The sequence below is a fragment of the Thalassophryne amazonica genome, chromosome 12, assembly GCF_902500255.1.
Source record: "Thalassophryne amazonica chromosome 12, fThaAma1.1, whole genome shotgun sequence".
NCBI classification, from domain to species: Eukaryota; Metazoa; Chordata; class Actinopteri; order Batrachoidiformes; family Batrachoididae; genus Thalassophryne; species Thalassophryne amazonica.
The window spans coordinates 92,937,693-92,957,268 of NC_047114.1; the positions used below are offsets into that span (position 1 = coordinate 92,937,693).

Genomic DNA, 19,576 nt, shown 5'->3' on the forward strand with positions numbered 1-19,576 from the left:
ACACTATGTGTTTTTATAATATGTATAATTTTTTTTTAAATCTGTTTATAGAATTTAAGTAATAAATTGTTTAAATCAAACTGGGTTTGATTCTGCATTCTGTGTTGGAGCATCAGTTTGATCTAATTGTTGAAAACGGTGAATGTGCAGGTTTGTAACTTTGTTTTCTTTCTTTGAAAGCTCCGCGTTGGAGTGGAGTAGAAAAGGATTGTAAAACAGGAAAATGGATCAAATCTAGGCTCAGGTTGCCCATGTGCCTTCTGGCAAAGTGCAGCTAAAATTTCATGTTTTCCTGCATTTTTAAGAAAATTCACATAACTGGCAATGCAACAGAGCAAAGTTGCACTGTGCACAGTTTTACCAACCACACAAGCCCTTAACTCCTTCAGAGTGGTGATAATGTCTTGGTGGCTTCCCTCACTCCATTTCTCAATGATGATGACGAAGCTGCCGCTAATCCATCATCATCTAAATAATCACAAATCATCCAAATAAAGTTACTTTTTGTTGACCCGGTGCATGGACCGTGTGCTTAGACAGCCACAAGCTGATATGAAACTCCAAATGTATTTATTATGTCAAACTTTAACCCAAACCAACAGACTGACACTCAAACTGCAACATCAAATCTTCACAATTTAATCAAATCTTCAATCTAACTTAGACTTTTAACTATTTAAGTATTCCTTTAACGGTCTATTAATTATTGCAGCTATAGATAAACTACCGCAGTTTGTTCTTAAATCTCTTTTGTAAATCACGCTCCTTCCACTAGATGGCGAGCAGAACAACAGAATGAAAGCGCCACGTGCTGGTGTTCCAGCTCAGTCTGTGACCCACCGAATTCGGTGACCTACTCAAGAATTTTCAGCATTTCAACTGCCGGTCGTTACGTAACAGTATAATAGAAATTGGTAGCCAGCAAACGTGTTTCTCCATGAAAATTTCATGTTGAAACCCAATTATGGTTGATTAGCTGGAATAAAACTGATTACCAATGAAAACATCATTTTAGAGTACTACTTTAAAAAATATTTGTATGTGCTTGTAAACTTACACCTCAGAAAAGTGGCTATTTAAAAGTCTTAATTTGATACTCAACATCAAATTGACGTTTTTCTATTGCCAGCAGTATTACTGCACCTTTCTGTTGAGTTTTGAGCTTTCAAACATAAACTGGATTAAAGATAAAAACGGGATCGAACTATTACCGCCTGCAATTGAGCGCGAACGCTGAAATTTCGCAGAATTGCATCGGACACAAAATTTACTGCAACACCACTCGAGGAAGTCTTGTGAAATGGCGTCTTCATCGTGAGATAAAGTTATTTGCTTTGTCACCACTAGTCTAAAAAGCTTCACTCTGTGCATATTAGAGGGTTTATTCCTATAGTTTAATATTTTTTTCTTAACTAGTCAAGATGTGAGAGCAGGTAGTTATATGGAGTCACTAGGGTCAAGGTGGGAATTGATCCCCCCCGCTGGAAAATTTTATCTTCCGTTGCAGCATGTTTGCCTACTAACTTTTTATTTTATTTTATTTATTTATTTATTTATTATTTTTGCATTCTCTTGTAACGCAACTTTCATTCATTCATGCGACGCTTTGTAAACTGTGGCCTTGTGAGAAAATGCTAAATTTATCACAGGGTAAACCAAAAGTATTGGGATGGAACACAAAAGTATTGTGAGAATGGAAAATTTAAATGCGAAGGTCTGCAAAAAATATTGCGAGGAACACGAAGGTATATTTGACAGAATGCAAAGGTATTAACGAATGCAAAAGATGTTGCGATGGGATGGAAAAAGTGCTGCATGGAATGTCCTTAGTAGTATTGTGAGGGAACACCCAAAAGATATTCCAAAGGAAAACAAATGCAGAAATAATAATAATAATAATAATAAACCCAGCTGCCTCAAGCCTCAGGGTGTATGCACTGTTATCTTTGGGCTGTAGCACATCTGATCATCAGAGATGAGTAAATTTGTTTACTTGTTTTACTTTTAAGCTAGCTATTTTTCGGGTTTATTACTTTATTTGCATTGCAGTGATGGGTCCGTCCTTAATTGTCCCCCATGCAAAAGCCTCTTTTTGTGTTGTTAGTTATTCCATTGTGTTGTGGATCTTTGTTTTTGTGTGCATTTTTAGGCAAGCATGCACTGGAAGTTATATTTGGTTGTGTTTTGTCTTTTTGTGAGAGTTTTTTCATTTTGCAATACGATTTTTTGATGCAGCTTTCTGCAGATGTTTCCTGTGTGTTTTCTGCGTTTGCTAGACCGGAAGTTGTGTGGCCTCTCTTGGCCACCATATAAGCAAATTCTTTTTTTTTTTGTGAAAATGCAAATTATTGCTGTGAGGATACGTCATATTTTCTGTTTTGTAGAGAAATGCAAAAATTTCTGGTAAGAAAAAAAAAAAAATCACACTATGACCTTATCTGCGTACGCAATAGTATACAGAAGGGATGTGTCCAAAATTACTCTGTAGTGCACTAAAGTAGTGTCCTTAACATTTACACTACTTTTCCCCGGACGTTTAATAATGCAGCACTTTACGATTGTTGTGGTGCATATTGATAATAAGGTGTAAAATATTAATTAAACGCTAACTTTATCGGAATTATTACGGAAGAAATAGTGGAGGAGCGAACGAGGGAGTGATTTTGGATTCAGCGGAATACGCATCACCGCTTCCCCGAAGCCCGAACACATGTCCAGTGGGAAGTGTAGTTTTCACACACTTCTCTTTTTGAATCAGCGGACGCGAGGCGCAATACATCCCCCACAATGCAACGCGTTGTTATTAGCCCCCCATCTTGTGTCCTCCTCATTAATATATATCAGTCGGTATTTGCGTAGGAGGTCTGCCGACGTTCATTTCATATTCCAACGCGGTGTTTTTGGCTCCAAACGGGAGGCGCAGTCACGTCTCCGCCTTGATATGTGCCTGGCCTGCCCGCCTGCTCAGCGAGTTTAATCGGTAAAATGTTTTTCTGGAGTAGTGGAGGGGACTCCAGCAGAGAAAGGACGGCGAGAAGTGGACGACTACTTGTGGCTCGCTAACCGCCCGGGCGGCGGCACATTTACCGCGTATTCACACATGTATTCCGGCTTTTAAATGTAGAGGTTGTGCTTAAGTGCGCAGCATTTTTTTTTTTAATTTATGTACTTTTCATCGTCGGATATGGAAAGTGTTCAGGCTGTCGCTGAGGATGGATGCGCGACCAAGTTAATGAAGAAGCCCAGCGGACTGTCTGCCGCTCGCGGCACTCCAGCGGCGGCGGCGGATGATGGCGTTGGACATTTAGCAGCCTCCGTCGCAGACGCAAAGAACGGGAACAGCGCCTCTGCGAGTGTGGCGTCTAACGGCCGGGGCTCCTCCGCCGGCTCCGGCTCGCTCCTGCTCAGACGGAGGCGCTTGAAGAGGAACCTCTCCGCCGCTGCCGCAGCCACCGCGGCTGTCAGCGCCGCCTGCGGCGCCAAGATGAACTTGGCCCTGTCCTCTGCGTCTTCCTTGCACACGCGGAGCCTGGACAGGAAGACCCTGTTGAAGCACCGGCAGAACATGCAGCTGCAGCCCGTCGATCGTGAGTGGGTGCGAGCTGATCTCCACCGAGGCTGCATCCACGTCCACGACAGACTGACGCCCTCCTTCCCCAGGCCGGTGCTCTGCACGATGGACACCGCAGCCGGCGAGGTGGCGCTCCGTCTGAGCAAACTCGGCAGCAAGTCCGGCTCTGTGTTGCGCATATTTTGTAAAGACAACCCCAAAACGGACCAAAACGGCAACTGCCATTCGAGGTATCAGTTTAACAATCATCCACGCGAGGGGAGCGAAGATACGAGTTTAAAATGCGACCACGTGACTCCGTTGGAGGCTGCAGAGTTAAGGGGCCACCCGAATGACAGGTTGAGACTGTTGCTCATGGAGGATGTTGATGGGAAACTTTTCTCGCCAGAGTCAGACTCACATGACAACATAACATGTTCCCTGTCAGATTTAAATTCCACCATGGGCACCCCACATGATGATGATGATGATGATGATGATGACTCGGAGCACAGGAACGGTGTGGACAGCTATGCTTTAAACTCTGGTTCAGATGTGGAGAGCAGTGCATTTGATGACCTGAGCTCTGGGGCCCGGCTCAGCGAGCACAGGGACTCCCTCAGCGATGACATGATTCTGGGCACTGAGGCGTCCATCCTCAGCCCGTCCTTTGATAGTGCCACAGAGAGCCATGACATTTATGGCAGCTCCTCAGATGAACTGGAGCTCGACGGTCCCGTCTCGGACACACGCGTCGACCCTGTCTCCCAACACCACACCAATGGCATCCCTACTGTCTCTTCCAGCTACCAGCAGTGCAGCATAGGACGCTTAAACGATGTGACAAACGACAGGGGGCCTGATAGTAGACTCGGCCCGCGCAGTCTGGGCAGCCTGCCACCCAGCAGTAGTGCAGGCTCGTTGTCCGCCTGTTCCACAGGTAATACACCTGATGTCCAAGATCCCAACTGTGGTCAGGGTGCTGCAAAATCGGGGATGACGGCTGGTCCCAGTGGTGACATTTGTAATTCCAGCCCCACACTGTATGTTCAGTTGCATGGTGAAGCTGTCAGAAGGCTTAGTCCAGAAGAGAGGCCTCTGCAGATCCAGAGCGATTTTCTTTTTAAGCTTGGATTTAAGGACCCATGGAGAGTACAAGAGGAAGGTCTCAACACTGAAATTGGTTCCTTACTACGTTTCTATGCTGGTAAGATATTATGTCCTAATCATGTGCAGTGATTGTAATTTGTGTCACAATGCATCTTTATATTTGCTCTATCATTTTTCCAAGGGCTTTCGCTGTGCAGGCTGCACAGATGTTTGAGTTAATCTGTCTAGTTCGTAGGTCAGAACCTGTGAAGGCTGCATTCGCTTAATGTTCGACTACTGTAGCTGTTATCTACGCTTTCCCAGGTATGGCTCAGTGCCTAGAGTGATTGTGGTCCAAAGGAGGGATCAGTAGATTTAAAGGTTTAAAAGGTTGGGGTAGACAAATGACAAGCAGGTGCTTTCATTGGGGTTCAGTGTCTTGCTCAAGGACACTTCAACACACTGACAGGAGTGTATGAGGTTTGAGGCACCAACCCTTTTATGAATGGAGAAGCTACTTTTAATTGAGCTATGCTGCTTGCAAGAAACTGGTTGCTACAGAATGAAGCAGGTTTATTTATTGATGAGGACCCTGGGGGTATTGTTTTAATATCTGCCTGTCCATCTGAAAAGAACTTGAAGAGGTGTGATCTGATTTGCACCAACCTTGGTGAAAGGGTCACAGTTCAGTCAAGGGCAAAGTGATTTCATTTTGAGAAAAACTGGTTATAAGTAAGTCATGGGCCAAGTTCAAAATTTCATCCTTGTGCTTTTTACATGGGGGATATTTAGAATATCTATTCTGAGGAAATGGTTAAAGATACACCTATAGTTACTATTAAACAATACAAAGTCATATATCGCCTTTCTATAGCTCACATGGCCTATGACCTTGAAAGGTCAAATTCAGTTTTGTCTCATTTTTAATTAGCTATGAATGGGCAAACTCTTCTTAAATGGTAAACTGACAGCATCTGTCTGCTGTAGATGCTCAAAGGACTTTACATTGATGACACACACGTTGATGTGCTGCTCAGCTGCACACCGGGAGCAACTTGGGGTTGTGTGAGGTCATGTTCTGAGGGACCCAGAGTTTACCGGAGACCTACCTTGGTTGTGGGACTTAATTAAATTTTCAGTACTGTTCTTTATTTCTTCCGTCATGCTTTGTTGGACTGTAGCAACACACTGTGCTCCAGTGGACACACACATGGCATCGCCACAAAGCCATCACCACAACTTAAGGTGCTCAGACATGGGGCCCTTTCCGGCTTTTGCCCCATTATCATCCTTTTGAAAAAGCTGAATGTCTTTGTGGTTGGACGGGGAGTAGGGGTGAGAGCAGTATGGCCTGGAGGACCATAAACCGTTCTCTGTGGACTCTGTGAATTCTGGTCATTGAGATGCTGCACAGTGCCTGTACTATTGGCAGCGCAGACAGCTACTGTCACACTAACTAACTGCCTGCCAAGCTGCCTTAATGTGCTCGCCCAAAGCCCAGGAAGCCCTTTTCTTCATGGTATTACTGATCCAACACTGCTGCTATTGCTGTTGCTGTGGCGGGAGGTGAGACTGTGGGGTAAAAACTGGCTGTCAAGTTCAGCAGAAACTATTTGGTGGGTCTTAAGTATGGAAAGAGATACTTTAGCTTCCTGTCCCAAGAAAACACTGAACTGTAGGTCTCTTGGCGGGGGGTGCCCCCTCAGGATTGATTGTGCTTTTAAAAAAGTGTGTGTGTTGAGATACGGGCTCACGTGGCTGGATGTGCATAAGTCGGTTTTGCGTTTATCAGTGCGCATGCGCAGAAAGCTAGCTAAGACTTCCGGTTCACATAGTGCATACAATCGAACCGCCAACGCTGGTAAGAAGACGCTGTTTTGGAAGCAACACAACAGCTTCAAGAGCCAATATAAGTTGCACTGTGGACAAAAGCGGTCTGTAAACAGTTCAAAAGTCAGTTTTTTATTTATTTATTTTTCGAGCATTTGTTTTGTGTTTGTGGTCCTGTGAATGCGCGGTTTGTATGACCTGACATTTGAACTTACCCAGCAGCCCCTGCGGTGCTTAAACTCAAAACTGGCTTATTAAAGGCAGAAATTAAGTGTGTGTGGGTGGGTGTGATACAGGTTTGAATCCTGTGTGACTCTGATACCAGTCAGCTGATCTCACTCTGCAGTGACCAAAAAAAATGACCCTGTGAAGCTGACGCCCCCATGTTCCATGTGAGACAGCTTAACTGCAATCACCTGAGCGCTCACTTCAGCCAACGCTCCACAGATCTAATTCTATGTTGAAGGGGGGGAGATTGCACCAAATTTCTGCCAAGCAAAAGCAGTGCTGCTTGTGACAAGTCTGGCCTCTGCCGTCTTCCAGCTTGTCCTTATGTGATGGAAGCATGCAAGGAATGTACTCTGGCTACTTTAGAATGTCAGGCACGTCTCTGCCGATGAGGAAGCGGTGGTGGCGGGCAGACGAGCGGGTGAAAGAGGGGAATACCACCACGCAAACACATATGGCGCTGATTTTGAGTGGCCGTCCTGCTCATATAGTGGCGATAAGGTCAGGCTCAACTCGCCATCTTGCTGAATCTACAGCACAGCTGCCACAATTGTAGACATCAATCGTAGTTGAAGTAAAAATGTTTTTGTGTTTGTGTCTACCAGACGTCAGCTGTAACTTCATAGGTGCCAACCATTACGATTTCATCATCGTCATTGTACAACTTCATGATATCTAATTAGGGTTGGGTATTGATGAGATTTTATTTATCAATACCATTATCGATTACGCTTATTGATCAGATTCCTTATTGATTCCGTTATCGATACCTCTTGTGAATTTTCTGTGTACTAAAAGTAGGCTTTACAGGTTTTCTATGTCAACATTATTTTATTGAATCTTAAAGTAAATAAATATGAAACTGGTCACTGGATCCTTAAACTCTGGACATAATAAACTCTACATGGTGGATCCTTGATCTCTGGACATAAATAGAAATAAACAAAATCTGTAGTTTTTGTCAAAAGCATTTTCCTTTTAGACATTATTGGCATGAATGTCTTTCCATACATCTGAGCTGAGGTCTTGCAGCTGTGCTGTGCTGCACGTCAGGATATAATTCATAAAGAATGCAGGACGTCTCATTTCAGGAGGGAAAAAAACGTTGTAGTCGATTGTAGTTTATTGTCTGTATTACAGCGTTTGGAAAGAGGTGTCATTTTATTTAAAGCAGCAATTTGTTTTTTGAAGTTATTAATTCCGACCAGACTCTGTCCCGGCAGAGAGCTGTGCAGCGTTTGGAGTTGTGCCAAAGTAACGGAGGACAATTCTCGTTGCTTGACTGCAACAAGACAAGAGTCCCATTTAGTGATTTTAATCCACACAAAAGTGACTTACGATTGACATATTTTAATGGCTTTGAGAGGGGTTAAGAAGCGGACTTGCCGCTTCTGAAGAGCAGCAAATAAAAGAACAAACAAGCCAGCGGATCGAAGCACTTCTTCATTGGTTCACACTTCAAAGTGTTGTCACTCTGCAGAAGCGATAGATTAGACCCGCTGCAGCAGGTCGATAATCAACATAGAGAAATGATCATTTTCTCAACAAACACCCTCAAAAACAACGGCCGCTCTGAAGGACCGATAAGGGAATCGCTAAGCAAAAAGACTATTGATATCGGTGGATCGAATTATTTTTTAACTATACCAGAAAAAAAGTTCTCGATACCCAACCCTATATATCTAATGTTATTACCAAATGAACATTTACATTTTACAGGATATTCATGTTCACGGCCATGTAGGGATGAAATTACATGCTTGTGTCTGCGTGATGTGAGCCGTCTCGTTGTGGTATTAAAAAAAAAATTATGGTGGCAGAAGCCGGACCCTGGAGCAAACAAGGTGGTTAAAAGTTCCCAAAGACCAGAGGTGTCAAATATGTGGAAATCGAATTGGTCACACTTGAAGACAAAACAGGCCCAATTCTGGATGATGGACTGCCAGAAAAAGCAAAACCTCTGTGAGTACCATTTATTGACATTTAATAGTCAGTGATTCCCCTGCTACAGGCTGACCACTGGCTAATGAGAACCCTCGCCAAAACCAGAAATATTTTTAAAATAATGCCAATGAAAAATGGATTGATGAAATAATGCCAAATGTCCATTAATCAACTGCACAAGTTTGTCAAAATGGCTAAGTGCTTTTTTTTTTGCAGAAATAAAGTACTTTAACATAATTTTCAGATAAAGAAACAAGTCATGGAAATACTGTTAAACTGTTTTTTCCGATCTTTTGCTCACCGCATTTGTTTTAAGTCCTCACGATCATTAATTAAGTAGAGGCGAGTGCTGAACATGTCAAACTGTAAAAAGTTTTGATTCGTTATGTTTTTAGTATAGATTTTAACTTTCAAGGAGCAGATTTGAAAATGAAAAGAGCTTATTTGCTCGTCTGAATGACCTGGGTGTTCTGCACAAAATTCTGCTTGAAGTGGGGATGGGCATTTGCACAAACCCAGTCAAATATTATGTTTGTCGGACTGCCCATTTCAATAAAATGTCTGATTTCCTCACAAATAAAGAAGAAATCACCTGTCTGTCTAATTTATTTATTTTTCCCCTAACCTTTTGTCATTTAGTAAATGTTTTCCTTGTTAGCTGATGTCTGGCACAGCAAAAAAAAAAGAAAAAGAAAAAGGTGACATGACCTGCAGGGTTGGTTTTCAACATTAACTACACAGACAATGCTGTACTTTTGCACATTTTGCACAACATTTATAGTAAAACAAACTCTTGCACTCATGGAAGCTTCAAAAAGTTGCTACCTGTTTAAATCCAGGCAACTCTGCAATGAAATAGTCCATTTGTTGCTGTCCGTGTTTCCTGCTAAGATAAAAAAAAATCCATAAATTCTCATCAGGCTCTCATTGAAAACAGAGGAACATCCAGTGACTGTCAACACTTGAAGTCAGTTTTCTCTGTTCAGTCCAGAAATGGTACGTGTCCTCACTGTGTCCCACTCTCTCACAGTCAAAACAGCAAACAAACGACCAGGCAGCAGGAAAGATCCGTCTGAACTCCCCTCAAAGTTATGAACATGCACAAAACTTCCTGATGAACTTTGCAGACATCAGCTGACAAGAAACTTAGTTTGTTGGATAGAAACAGGACTTTTGTTGGACAAAAACAAACACAAACTGAGAGTAGCTCCTTCACAGCTTGACTGGGGATTCTACAAAGTTAGCCACATTGTCACACAACACTTCCTGTTTCTTGCACAAGAGTCTTTTGTAATAAGAGCACAGGACAAACGGATAACGTCACCGCAAGTCCGACATAGAAGAGAAAAACATTGTGAAAACCCATTAGTTTTGCTTTTTACAGTATGCTGGGGGTCACAGATTTAATTTATTTCAGGTGGACATTTAGCCAACTTTCTTAAAAACAGGGATGACAATTCTCTGCAGATCTGTGGATTTCAGACTTTTTTTCTGGCTTTCTGGGCCATTTGTGAGATCAGCGTAAATCTGTTGTGACATGTCCTTTAAAAAAATGTATTTTATAGCTTTATTTTTATTCTGAAAACGTGACCATGTGGAGAAAAACAAAACAAACCCTTCTTCTTCTTTTGTGGTGTATAACAGCAGCCAGCATCCTTATTGTTGCATTGCTGCCACCTGCTGCATCACTATTTAAAAAGCCAACACTTCCCCCTCTCACTTGACCTTATGGCTAAAATACTTCCAACAGAAACTTCTTTCAGGCCTTACAATTGATTTCCTTCAGTTTTTACTCTTTAATAGATAACCCATTCAAAAATTATATATTTTATTTTCCCTGCTTGCTGAAATCGTCCTGCCTCAATTTTATTTATTTATTTTTTGGGGGGTGAATTTCATAGACTGCGGTACTGCTGGTGCACAGGATGTGTGTTTTTTAATGATACTATGCTATATGTGCCTGTGGGGTTTTCCTGCTGACGCATAAATAATCGGGGTGCAAACTCACATGATGTGATTTCAGAATTTATTATGGGGCAATAATTTGTAAGCATACATTTTACATGTAAATATTAATAAAGTCACTGTTTTATACCACAAATGTTGTTTTGATAGGTTTTAATCTCTTGAAATGATTTACGCATACTTGCATGAAGTTTCGGGTTTCTACATACCCCAACATACAAAAAAATATTAAATGGAAATTCATGAAATTAGGTCTCTCTAGTGGCCTGAAATGCCGCTAAAATACTCAAAACCTGTGGACCCCCACCATGGGCGCTGCCCCTGGACCCTGCTGGGGGTCTACGGGGGCACATGGTTCCCCGCGGATTTTCAGTTTTTTTTTTTTTTTTTGTTTTTTTTTGCCCATTCTTCTCCCTGTTTAAAAAAAAACAAAAACAAAAAAAAAAACGCTCGTCCCTGGGCCTGCAGACGCGCCAGTACAGCAGTCCTGCTCATAATAAGATAATTATTAAAGGTTTCATGTAGTGTATATTTCCATGTGTTTGAGGTTTAAGTTTAAATATCTCCAAAGTCCCAGAATTCTGAGAGTGTTTTCACAGATATTTGTTGAAGAATTTATTGGGAATTTTATTGTAATTTGGATGAATAGATTTGGAACCATGAGATTTTTATATGTGGATATTTTTTTCCAAGTGCAGTTGCTACGCCAAGTTTTCTGACTAACAACGTCAACGTAAATCATCATTTTTTACAGATTTTCTGTGCCATTAAACTAGTTTTACTTCTTGATTTAGTGATATTTGAGTAATTACTGGTAAGTCCCTTCGGCTGCTCCCTTGTTTGCACTCGCTTTGAATGTAATTGCAAAGTTATTACAAACAACATCCTTATAAACTTGTATGCTTTTGTCAGCCGATCAGTGCAGTGCGACGGCGAACTACGGGGGCCGGTGATGAACACATTTAAGCAGGGGTGTAAGCAGCTCTCAGTTGAATGGAGTCAGAGCTCCATCTACTGGACAAACGGTGCAAGGACATTTTACATTGCCGACACAAACATTATTTCACTAACTGTTCTGATAAACTTTGTGTTTGTGCAAATATTTGCTCATTTTGAAATGGATCAGTTTGAAAATTAAATATTTTGTCTTTGTGGTGTATTCAGTTGAATATAGGTTGAAGAGGATTTGCAAATCATTCTGTTTTATTTACATTTTACACAATGTCGGAATGTCCCAACTTCATTGGAATTGGGGTTGTATAATGACAATTTCAATAACAATAATAAGCCCATTTAAAGTGATGGCACCAAGTAATTATGAGTGAAACATTCGTGTCGACAACCAGAAGTTATAGTAATTTTTTGTTGATAGTATTGTGCATTTTTAATGCTTGTTGTAACATAGATATTAGGTATAATAGCTGCCAGTTGGATGAGCTGTGTCTTAATAAAAATGACAGATGAGATACTCAGCGTAATTAGGCGTGTAGGGGTGGTGGACAGTGTTATCATGGTGTTGTATCCTTGAGTAAATGCAGGCCAGTTTGACGGGGTCAGATCATGCTTTAAGTGTGTGGACTGTGCAGTCGTCAGATGAGAGAACTCGCTGCGCCCTATTGGACACGCATACACATGTACCACATGCCGCCTAGATCAAAGGGCTGCTGTCCTCTCTGGCTGGCTGACGACTGATCGTTTCACAGCTGCCTGCACAGGAGGCTCTTGTAATGCCGGTCCTGCAGTAAACCTTTATTATAGTTTGAGTTCAAAGAAAAGGACTGAAAAACATACACACACTGCTGGTATTAATAAGTAATCCTCAAGCACATTCTGTTGCTGACAGGCGCAAAATGCCACAGCTATGAATAAAAGTGCGCATTTCCTCAATATACCCGCTTTTCAGAGCTTTGCCTGACAGTTCTGAGTCATAGCTCCCATTTAATCGCCCGTCCAGGTAAAAGTGTGGAGTGCAAGTCGGTGTTACTCCATAATACTGTCGAGTCCTGCATACTGGTACTTTCCTGAGAAGACAGGAGATCCTCAGCGTAGTGAGAAATTATGTTTACATGTCACTGCGATATGCGCACGTGATCGTGTGTAGACGTGCATGAAAGAGAAATGGCATACTGAATCCTAACGTGCACTGGCACGGCGTTTCCCCTGCAGGCACGGGGCCCAGAGAGTTCTTAACCAAACCAAAGCACCACACTAAATTATTTAGATTCATTAGGCTACTCAGCTTTGCAAAACACACTCATCCAGGCCAGCTTGTGTTTGAGTATGCTGGTTGCTTTTTGTGCGCGTTATCTACTTATTCTGTTAAAGTTAAAAATGTCTGTTTTTGAAAAAGCAATTCATTAAAGTGGTTTCGAGACTTGGCTTGCATTGTGGCAGAAACTAAAGACCACTGTTGTAAACCTTAGCTTAGAAAACTTCAAGGTATTGATTCTGTTGAATCATTAGAAGGATTATCTCGTTAAATGATCTTGTTATTTTATTTATGGAACTGTCTTTTATGCATACAGGTTTTATGAGCAATGATCTACAAAATTTATGCTCTGAGTTTCATTGCCTTGATGGTACTTCTTCCCATCCATCCATCTACTTTCTGTATACCCATATATCCCTTTCAGGGTCTTGATCCCTTCTCAGAGCAAATTGAACAAAAGGTGTTGTAAATCCTGGTATGATCATCAGTCCATCACAAGGCTGACACATAAACAGACAACCGTTTACAATCCCATTCACACCTACGGAGAATTTACAGCAACTAGTTCACTAAATCTGCATGAATTTGGACCATGATAGGAAGGCTACAGATGGGTTCACAGATGGAGGACATGGAGGGCAACATGAAAACATTATGTTGGAAGATGGCTGAATCTGGAACCTTCATTCATCAATGTTGTGTGTAAAAGCTAAAAAAAAAAAAATAACCTCTGAAGAAACTTGAAGTATGTTCGCATGCACAAAACAAGTCTATAGAGAAATGCATTTTGGGGCGTGTCCAACCTCACTATGCTTCATGCATGGTATGCAGTCTGAGCAGAAAGTAAGATCAAGGTCACAAAGGGGTTGTATTTAGTCATCTTATTAATCATGGGTGTGGTTTTTTTTTTTGGCATAACATTAATCATCAATCAATCAATTTTTTTATATAGCGCCAAATCACAACAAACAGTTGCCCCAAGGCGCTTTATATTGCAAGGCAAGGCCATACAATAATTATGTAAAACCCCAACGGTCAAAACGACCCCCCTGTGAGCAAGCACTTGGCTACAGTGGGAAGGAAAAACTCCCTTTTAACAGGAAGAAACCTCCAGCAGAACCAGGCTCAGGGAGGGGCAGTCTTCTGCTGGGACTGATTGGGGCTGAGGGAGAGAACCAGGAAAAAGACATGCTGTGGAGGGGAGCAGAGATCGATCACTAATGATTAAATGCAGAGTGGTGCATACAGAGCAAAAAGAGAAAGAAACAGTGCATCATGGGAACCCCTCAGCAGTCTACGTCTATAGCAACATAACTAAGGGATGGTTCAGGGTCACCTGATCCAGCCCTAACTATAAGCTTTAGCAAAAAGGAAAGTTTTAAGCCTAATCTTAAAAGTAGAGAGGGTGTCTGTCTCCCTGATCTGAATTGGGAGCTGGTTCCACAGGAGAGGAGCCTGAAAGCTGAAGGCTCTGCCTCCCATTCTACTCTTACAAACCCTAGGAACTACAAGTAAGCCTGCAGTCTGAGAGCGAAGCGCTCTATTGGGGTGATATGGTACTACGAGGTCCCTAAGATAAGATGGGACCTGATTATTCAAAACCTTATAAGTAAGAAGAAGAATTTTAAATTCTATTCTAGAATTAACAGGAAGCCAATGAAGAGAGGCCAATATGGGTGAGATATGCTCTCTCCTTCTAGTCCCCTTCAGTACTCTAGCTGCAGCATTTTGAATTAACTGAAGGCTTTTTAGGGAACTTTTAGGACAACCTGATAATAATGAATTACAATAGTCCAGCCTAGAGGAAATAAATGCATGAATTAGTTTTTCAGCATCACTCTGAGACAAGTCCTTTCTGATTTTAGCGATATTGCGTAAATGCAAAAAAGCAGTCCTACATATTTGTTTAATATGCGCTTTGAATGACATATCCTGATCAAAAATGACTCCAGGATTTCTCACAGTATTACTAGAGGTCAGGGTAATGCCATCCAGAGTAAGGATCTGGTTAGACACCATGTTTCTAAGATTTGTGGGGCCAAGTACAATAACTTCAGTTTTATCTGAGTTTAAAAGCAGGAAATTAGAGGTCATCCATGTCTTTATGTCTGTAAGACAATCCTGCAGTTTAGCTAATTGGTGTGTGTCCTCTGGCTTCATGGATAGATAAAGCTGGGTATCATCTGCATAACAATGAAAATTTAAGCAATACCGTCTAATAATACTGCCTAAGGGAAGCATGTATAAAGTGAATAAAATTGGTCCTAGCACAGAACCTTGTGGAACTCCATAATTAACTTTAGTCTGTGAAGAAGATTCCCCATTTACATGAACAAATTGTAATCTATTAGACAAATATGATTCAAACCACCGCAGCGCAGTGCCTTTAATACCTATGGCATGCTCTAATCTCTGTAATAAAATTTTATGGTCAACAGTATCAAAAGCAGCACTGAGGTCTAACAGAACAAGCACAGAGATGAGTCCACTGTCCGAGGCCATAAGAAGATCATTTGTAACCTTCACTAATGCTGTTTCTGTACTATGATGAATTCTAAAACCTGACTAAAACGCTTCAAATAGACCATTCCTCTGCAGATGATCAGTTAGCTGTTTTACAACTACCCTTTCAAGAATTTTTGAGAGAAAAGGAAGGTTGGAGATTGGCCTATAATTAGCTAAGATAGCTGGGTCAAGTGATGGCTTTTTAAGTAATGGTTTAATTACTGCCACCTTAAAAGCCTGTGGTACATAGCCAACTAACAAAGATAGATTGATCATATTTAAGATCGAAGCATTAAATAATGGTAGGGCTTCTTTGAGCAGCCTGGTGGGAATGGGGTCTAATAAACATGTTGATGGTTTGGATGAAGTAACTAATGAAAATAACTCAGACAGAACAATCGGAGAGAAAGAGTCTAACCAAATACCGGCATCACTGAAAGCAGCCAAAGATAACGATACGTCTTTGGGATGGTTATGAGTAATTTTTTCTCTAATAGTTAAAATTTTGTTAGCAAAGAAAGTCATGAAGTCATTACTAGTTAAAGTTAATGGAATACTCGGCTCAATAGAGCTCTGACTCTTTGTCAGCCTGGCTACAGTGCTGAAAAGAAACCTGGGGTTGTTCTTATTTTCTTCAATTAGTGATGAGTAGAAAGATGTCCTAGCTTTACGGAGGGCTTTTTTATAGAGCAACAGACTCTTTTTCCAGGCTAAGTGAAGATCTTCTAAATTAGTGAGACGCCATTTCCTCTCCAACTTACGGGTTATCTGCTTTAAGCTACGAGTTTGTGAGTTATACCACGGAGTCAGACACTTCTGATTTAAAGCTCTCTTTTTCAGAGGAGCTACAGCATCCAAAGTTGTCTTCAATGAGGATGTAAAACTATTGACGAGATACTCTATCTCCCTTACAGAGTTTAGGTAGCTACTCTGCACTGTGTTGGTATATGGCATTAGAGAACATAAAGAAGGAATCATATCCTTAAACCTAGTTACAGCGCTTTCTGAAAGACTTCTAGTGTAATGAAACTTATTCCCCACTGCTGGGTAGTCCATCAGAGTAAATGTAAATGTTATTAAGAAATGATCAGACAGAAGGGAGTTTTCAGGGAATACTGTTAAGTCTTCCATTTCCATACCATAAGTCAGAACAAGATCTAAGATATGATTAAAGTGGTGGGTGGACTCATTTACTTTTTGAGCAAAGCCAATAGAGTCTAATAATAGATTAAATGCAGTGTTGAGGCTGTCATTCTCAGCATCTGTGTGGATGTTAAAATCGCCCACTATAATTATCTTATCTGAGCTAAGCACTAAGTCAGACAAAAGGTCTGAAAATTCACAGAGAAACTCACAGTAACGACCAGGTGGACGATAGATAATAACAAATAAAACTGTTTTTTGGGACTTCCAATTTGGATGGACAAGACTAAGAGACAAGCTTTCAAATGAATTAAAGCTCTGTCTGGGTTTTTGATTAATTAATAAGCTGGAATGGAAGATTGCTGCTAATCCTCCGCCCCGGCCCGTGCTACGAGCATTCTGACAGTTAGTGTGACTCGGGGGTGTTGACTCATTTAAACTAACATATTCATCCTGCTGTAACCAGGTTTCTGTTAGGCAGAATAAATCAATATGTTGATCAATTATTATATCATTTACCAACAGGGACTTAGAAGAGAGAGACCTAATGTTTAATAGACCACATTTAACTGTTTTAGTCTGTGGTGCAGTTGAAGGTGCTATATTATTTTTTCTTTTTGAATTTTTATGCTTAAATAGATTTTTGCTGGTTATTGGTAGTCTGGGAGCAGGCACCATCTCTACGGGGATGGGGTAATGAGGGGATGGCAGGGGGAGAGAAGCTGCAGAGAGGTGTGTAAGACTACAACTCTGCTTCCTGGTCCCAACCCTGGGTAGTCACGGTTTGGAGGATTTAAGAAAATTGGCCAGATTTCTAGAAATGAGAGCTGCTCCATCCAAAGTGGGATGGATGCCGTCTCTCCTAACAAGACCAGGTTTTCCCCAGAAGCTTTGCCAATTATCTAATCATGACAATCATTATCACACTATTAGCAGTTGACAGAACTGAGAATTTTTTTTTTTTTTTGAGGGGCCTGATTGCATTAGACCAAATCATTCTAACACCACAACTCCCTCGGGTGATGCCTCATTCCTGCAACACCTCCGCCACAGAGCACTTATTTTTTTTTTCCATTTCCCATCTAGGGTTACAAATTTCTGGGAATTGTTTAGAAATTTGAAACCATGTGAATTTATGGAAATAAACTGGAACTTTGCAAAATTGAATTCACATATCCATGGCAGAAAAACGTCACAGCAGCCACTGTAGCAGAATTCCTGTTATCTGCAGCAGACTATCTGAGGCACAGACAAAAAGATAACATAAGATAAACTTTATTGATCTCACAGAGGAGAAATTCACGTTACGTCAGCTCTTAAGAAAACACACAGGGTGGGTGCAAGTAGAGGAAAATGTTCATCAAACAGCGTGTGCAAGATAAGCAATGATAATAATACTTGTAACAGTACAAGACATAAGAAATGAGGTAGAAATAGAATATGTATGTATATATACACACACATGCACACGTTTATATATATATAAACATGATTGGGATTGAAAAGGAGATGGGAGATAGGAGCATCTTCTTTGCAATATGTGAAATGGAGTTTAGGTGTGGTAAGGTGACATTAGTGCTGGGATTTGTAAACAAGTTGTTATTGCACATGATGTGTGTGCATGATGACAATAAAGTACAAGGTTTATTAGCAAACTAACCGGCAGTTTTATAAAAAAAAAAAAACTATAAGGATTTGAATCACGTGCGATTACACCAGACATGCTTGAACCCTCGTGCGCATGCGTGAGTTTTTTCACGCGTGTCGGTGACGTCATTCGCCTGTGGGCAGGCTTTGAGTGAGCACTGGTCCAGCCCTCTCGACTGAAATCTTTTGTCTGAGACGCTGCTAGAGACGGCGCGCGTTGCTTTATCAAAATTTTTTCAGGACCTGTGAGGGATATCCGAGTGGACACTATTCGAGAAATTCTGCTGGTTTTCGGTGAAAAGTTTAACGGCTGATGAGAGGTTGTGGAGTTTCTTTCGCTTTAAGGACAGCTCACAAAGCGGATCGGCGCGGTCGGAGGTGGTGTCCGTCTGGCTGTTTCGAGCTGAAAACTTCCTAATTTAAGGCTCTGTTCACCCAGGTCATCGTCAGAGAACAGAGAAGTTTCAGAAGAAGTCGGCATGAGGAGTTTATGCGGACATTCCACTGTTAAAGGAGATTTTGTAATGAAAGAATGTGCGGGCAAATTCGCCGAGTCGGTTCCGTGACGCTGCCGCAAATCCGTCTGCGCTGCGACAGGAAAAACACCTCCGTGTTGAAAACCATTTGTAAAATTCAGGCGGCTTTTGATGGCTTTCAACAAGTGAGTTTCTGAGAAATTGTTTAACAGCTGGACATGTTCCAACTTGTCCGTTAAGGTTTCCAACGGAGGTGTTTTTCCTGTCGCGACCCCCCGCGGTCGGGTCCGGCCCGACATGCGAATCTGCCTGTTGGGGAAAGTGTAGTGACACGGACCCACAACAGGGGGCGCAAATGAACGGTCAATAGATGAGCCAAAAGGTAACAATTTAATGTTGTGAATGTGCACAACGAATATACAGACAATCTCAGAATCTGATAGCAGTCAATACACAAAGGTGACGTGTGGGCAGGCTCGAGGATAGAAGACGTCTGTCCTGAGAAGAGCCGGAACCACACGATTTCCGCCGCCACCGAACCTGGTGAATACTGGAGCCGCCAAGTCCCAAATTCCCAGGTGATCACCATCCCCGACTGTCGGATCTGGTACTGCTGGCGAGGAGCACAAACAGTGAGATGTGGGTGTGTGCACACCCAGTAACAAAAACAGTCAGAAGGTGGAAAGTCACCTCCACCTCTAATCACACACTCGTGCAGCTCCTGTTAACCACTTATCTGGTTGGGGTGTGAAGCGAAGCCGTCGCTGATCACATCAAAACGCCAATCCCACAGATAAGGCAACACCCACAGGAAAACGGCTGCAAAGAAGTTCAGACTATAAAGTCAGTGTTAAGTTCAGATACAGCAGAGAATATTACCTTCACAGGTAGATGATATCTCGGCAATGAGGTGGAGTTGACGTCCGGGTTTTATGCAGTAGTACGATGAAGTGTAGATGGGTGACAGCTGTCATGAGATAATGAGTGACA

The 19,576-nt window shown here is 41.7% G+C and overlaps 1 protein-coding gene across 1 annotated transcript in view; it reads left to right on the plus strand.

The window, feature by feature from the left end:
• Positions 1-2,844: 2,844 nt before the first annotated feature.
• The window catches only part of LOC117521065 (PH domain leucine-rich repeat-containing protein phosphatase 1-like), a 143,166-nt gene continuing 126,434 nt past the window's right edge, over positions 2,845-19,576 (plus strand). Inside the window, 1 exon segment of the mRNA XM_034182383.1 lies at positions 2,845-4,757. Within this exon segment, the coding sequence (XP_034038274.1) occupies positions 3,164-4,757 (1,594 nt within the window). The 5' untranslated portion in view covers positions 2,845-3,163.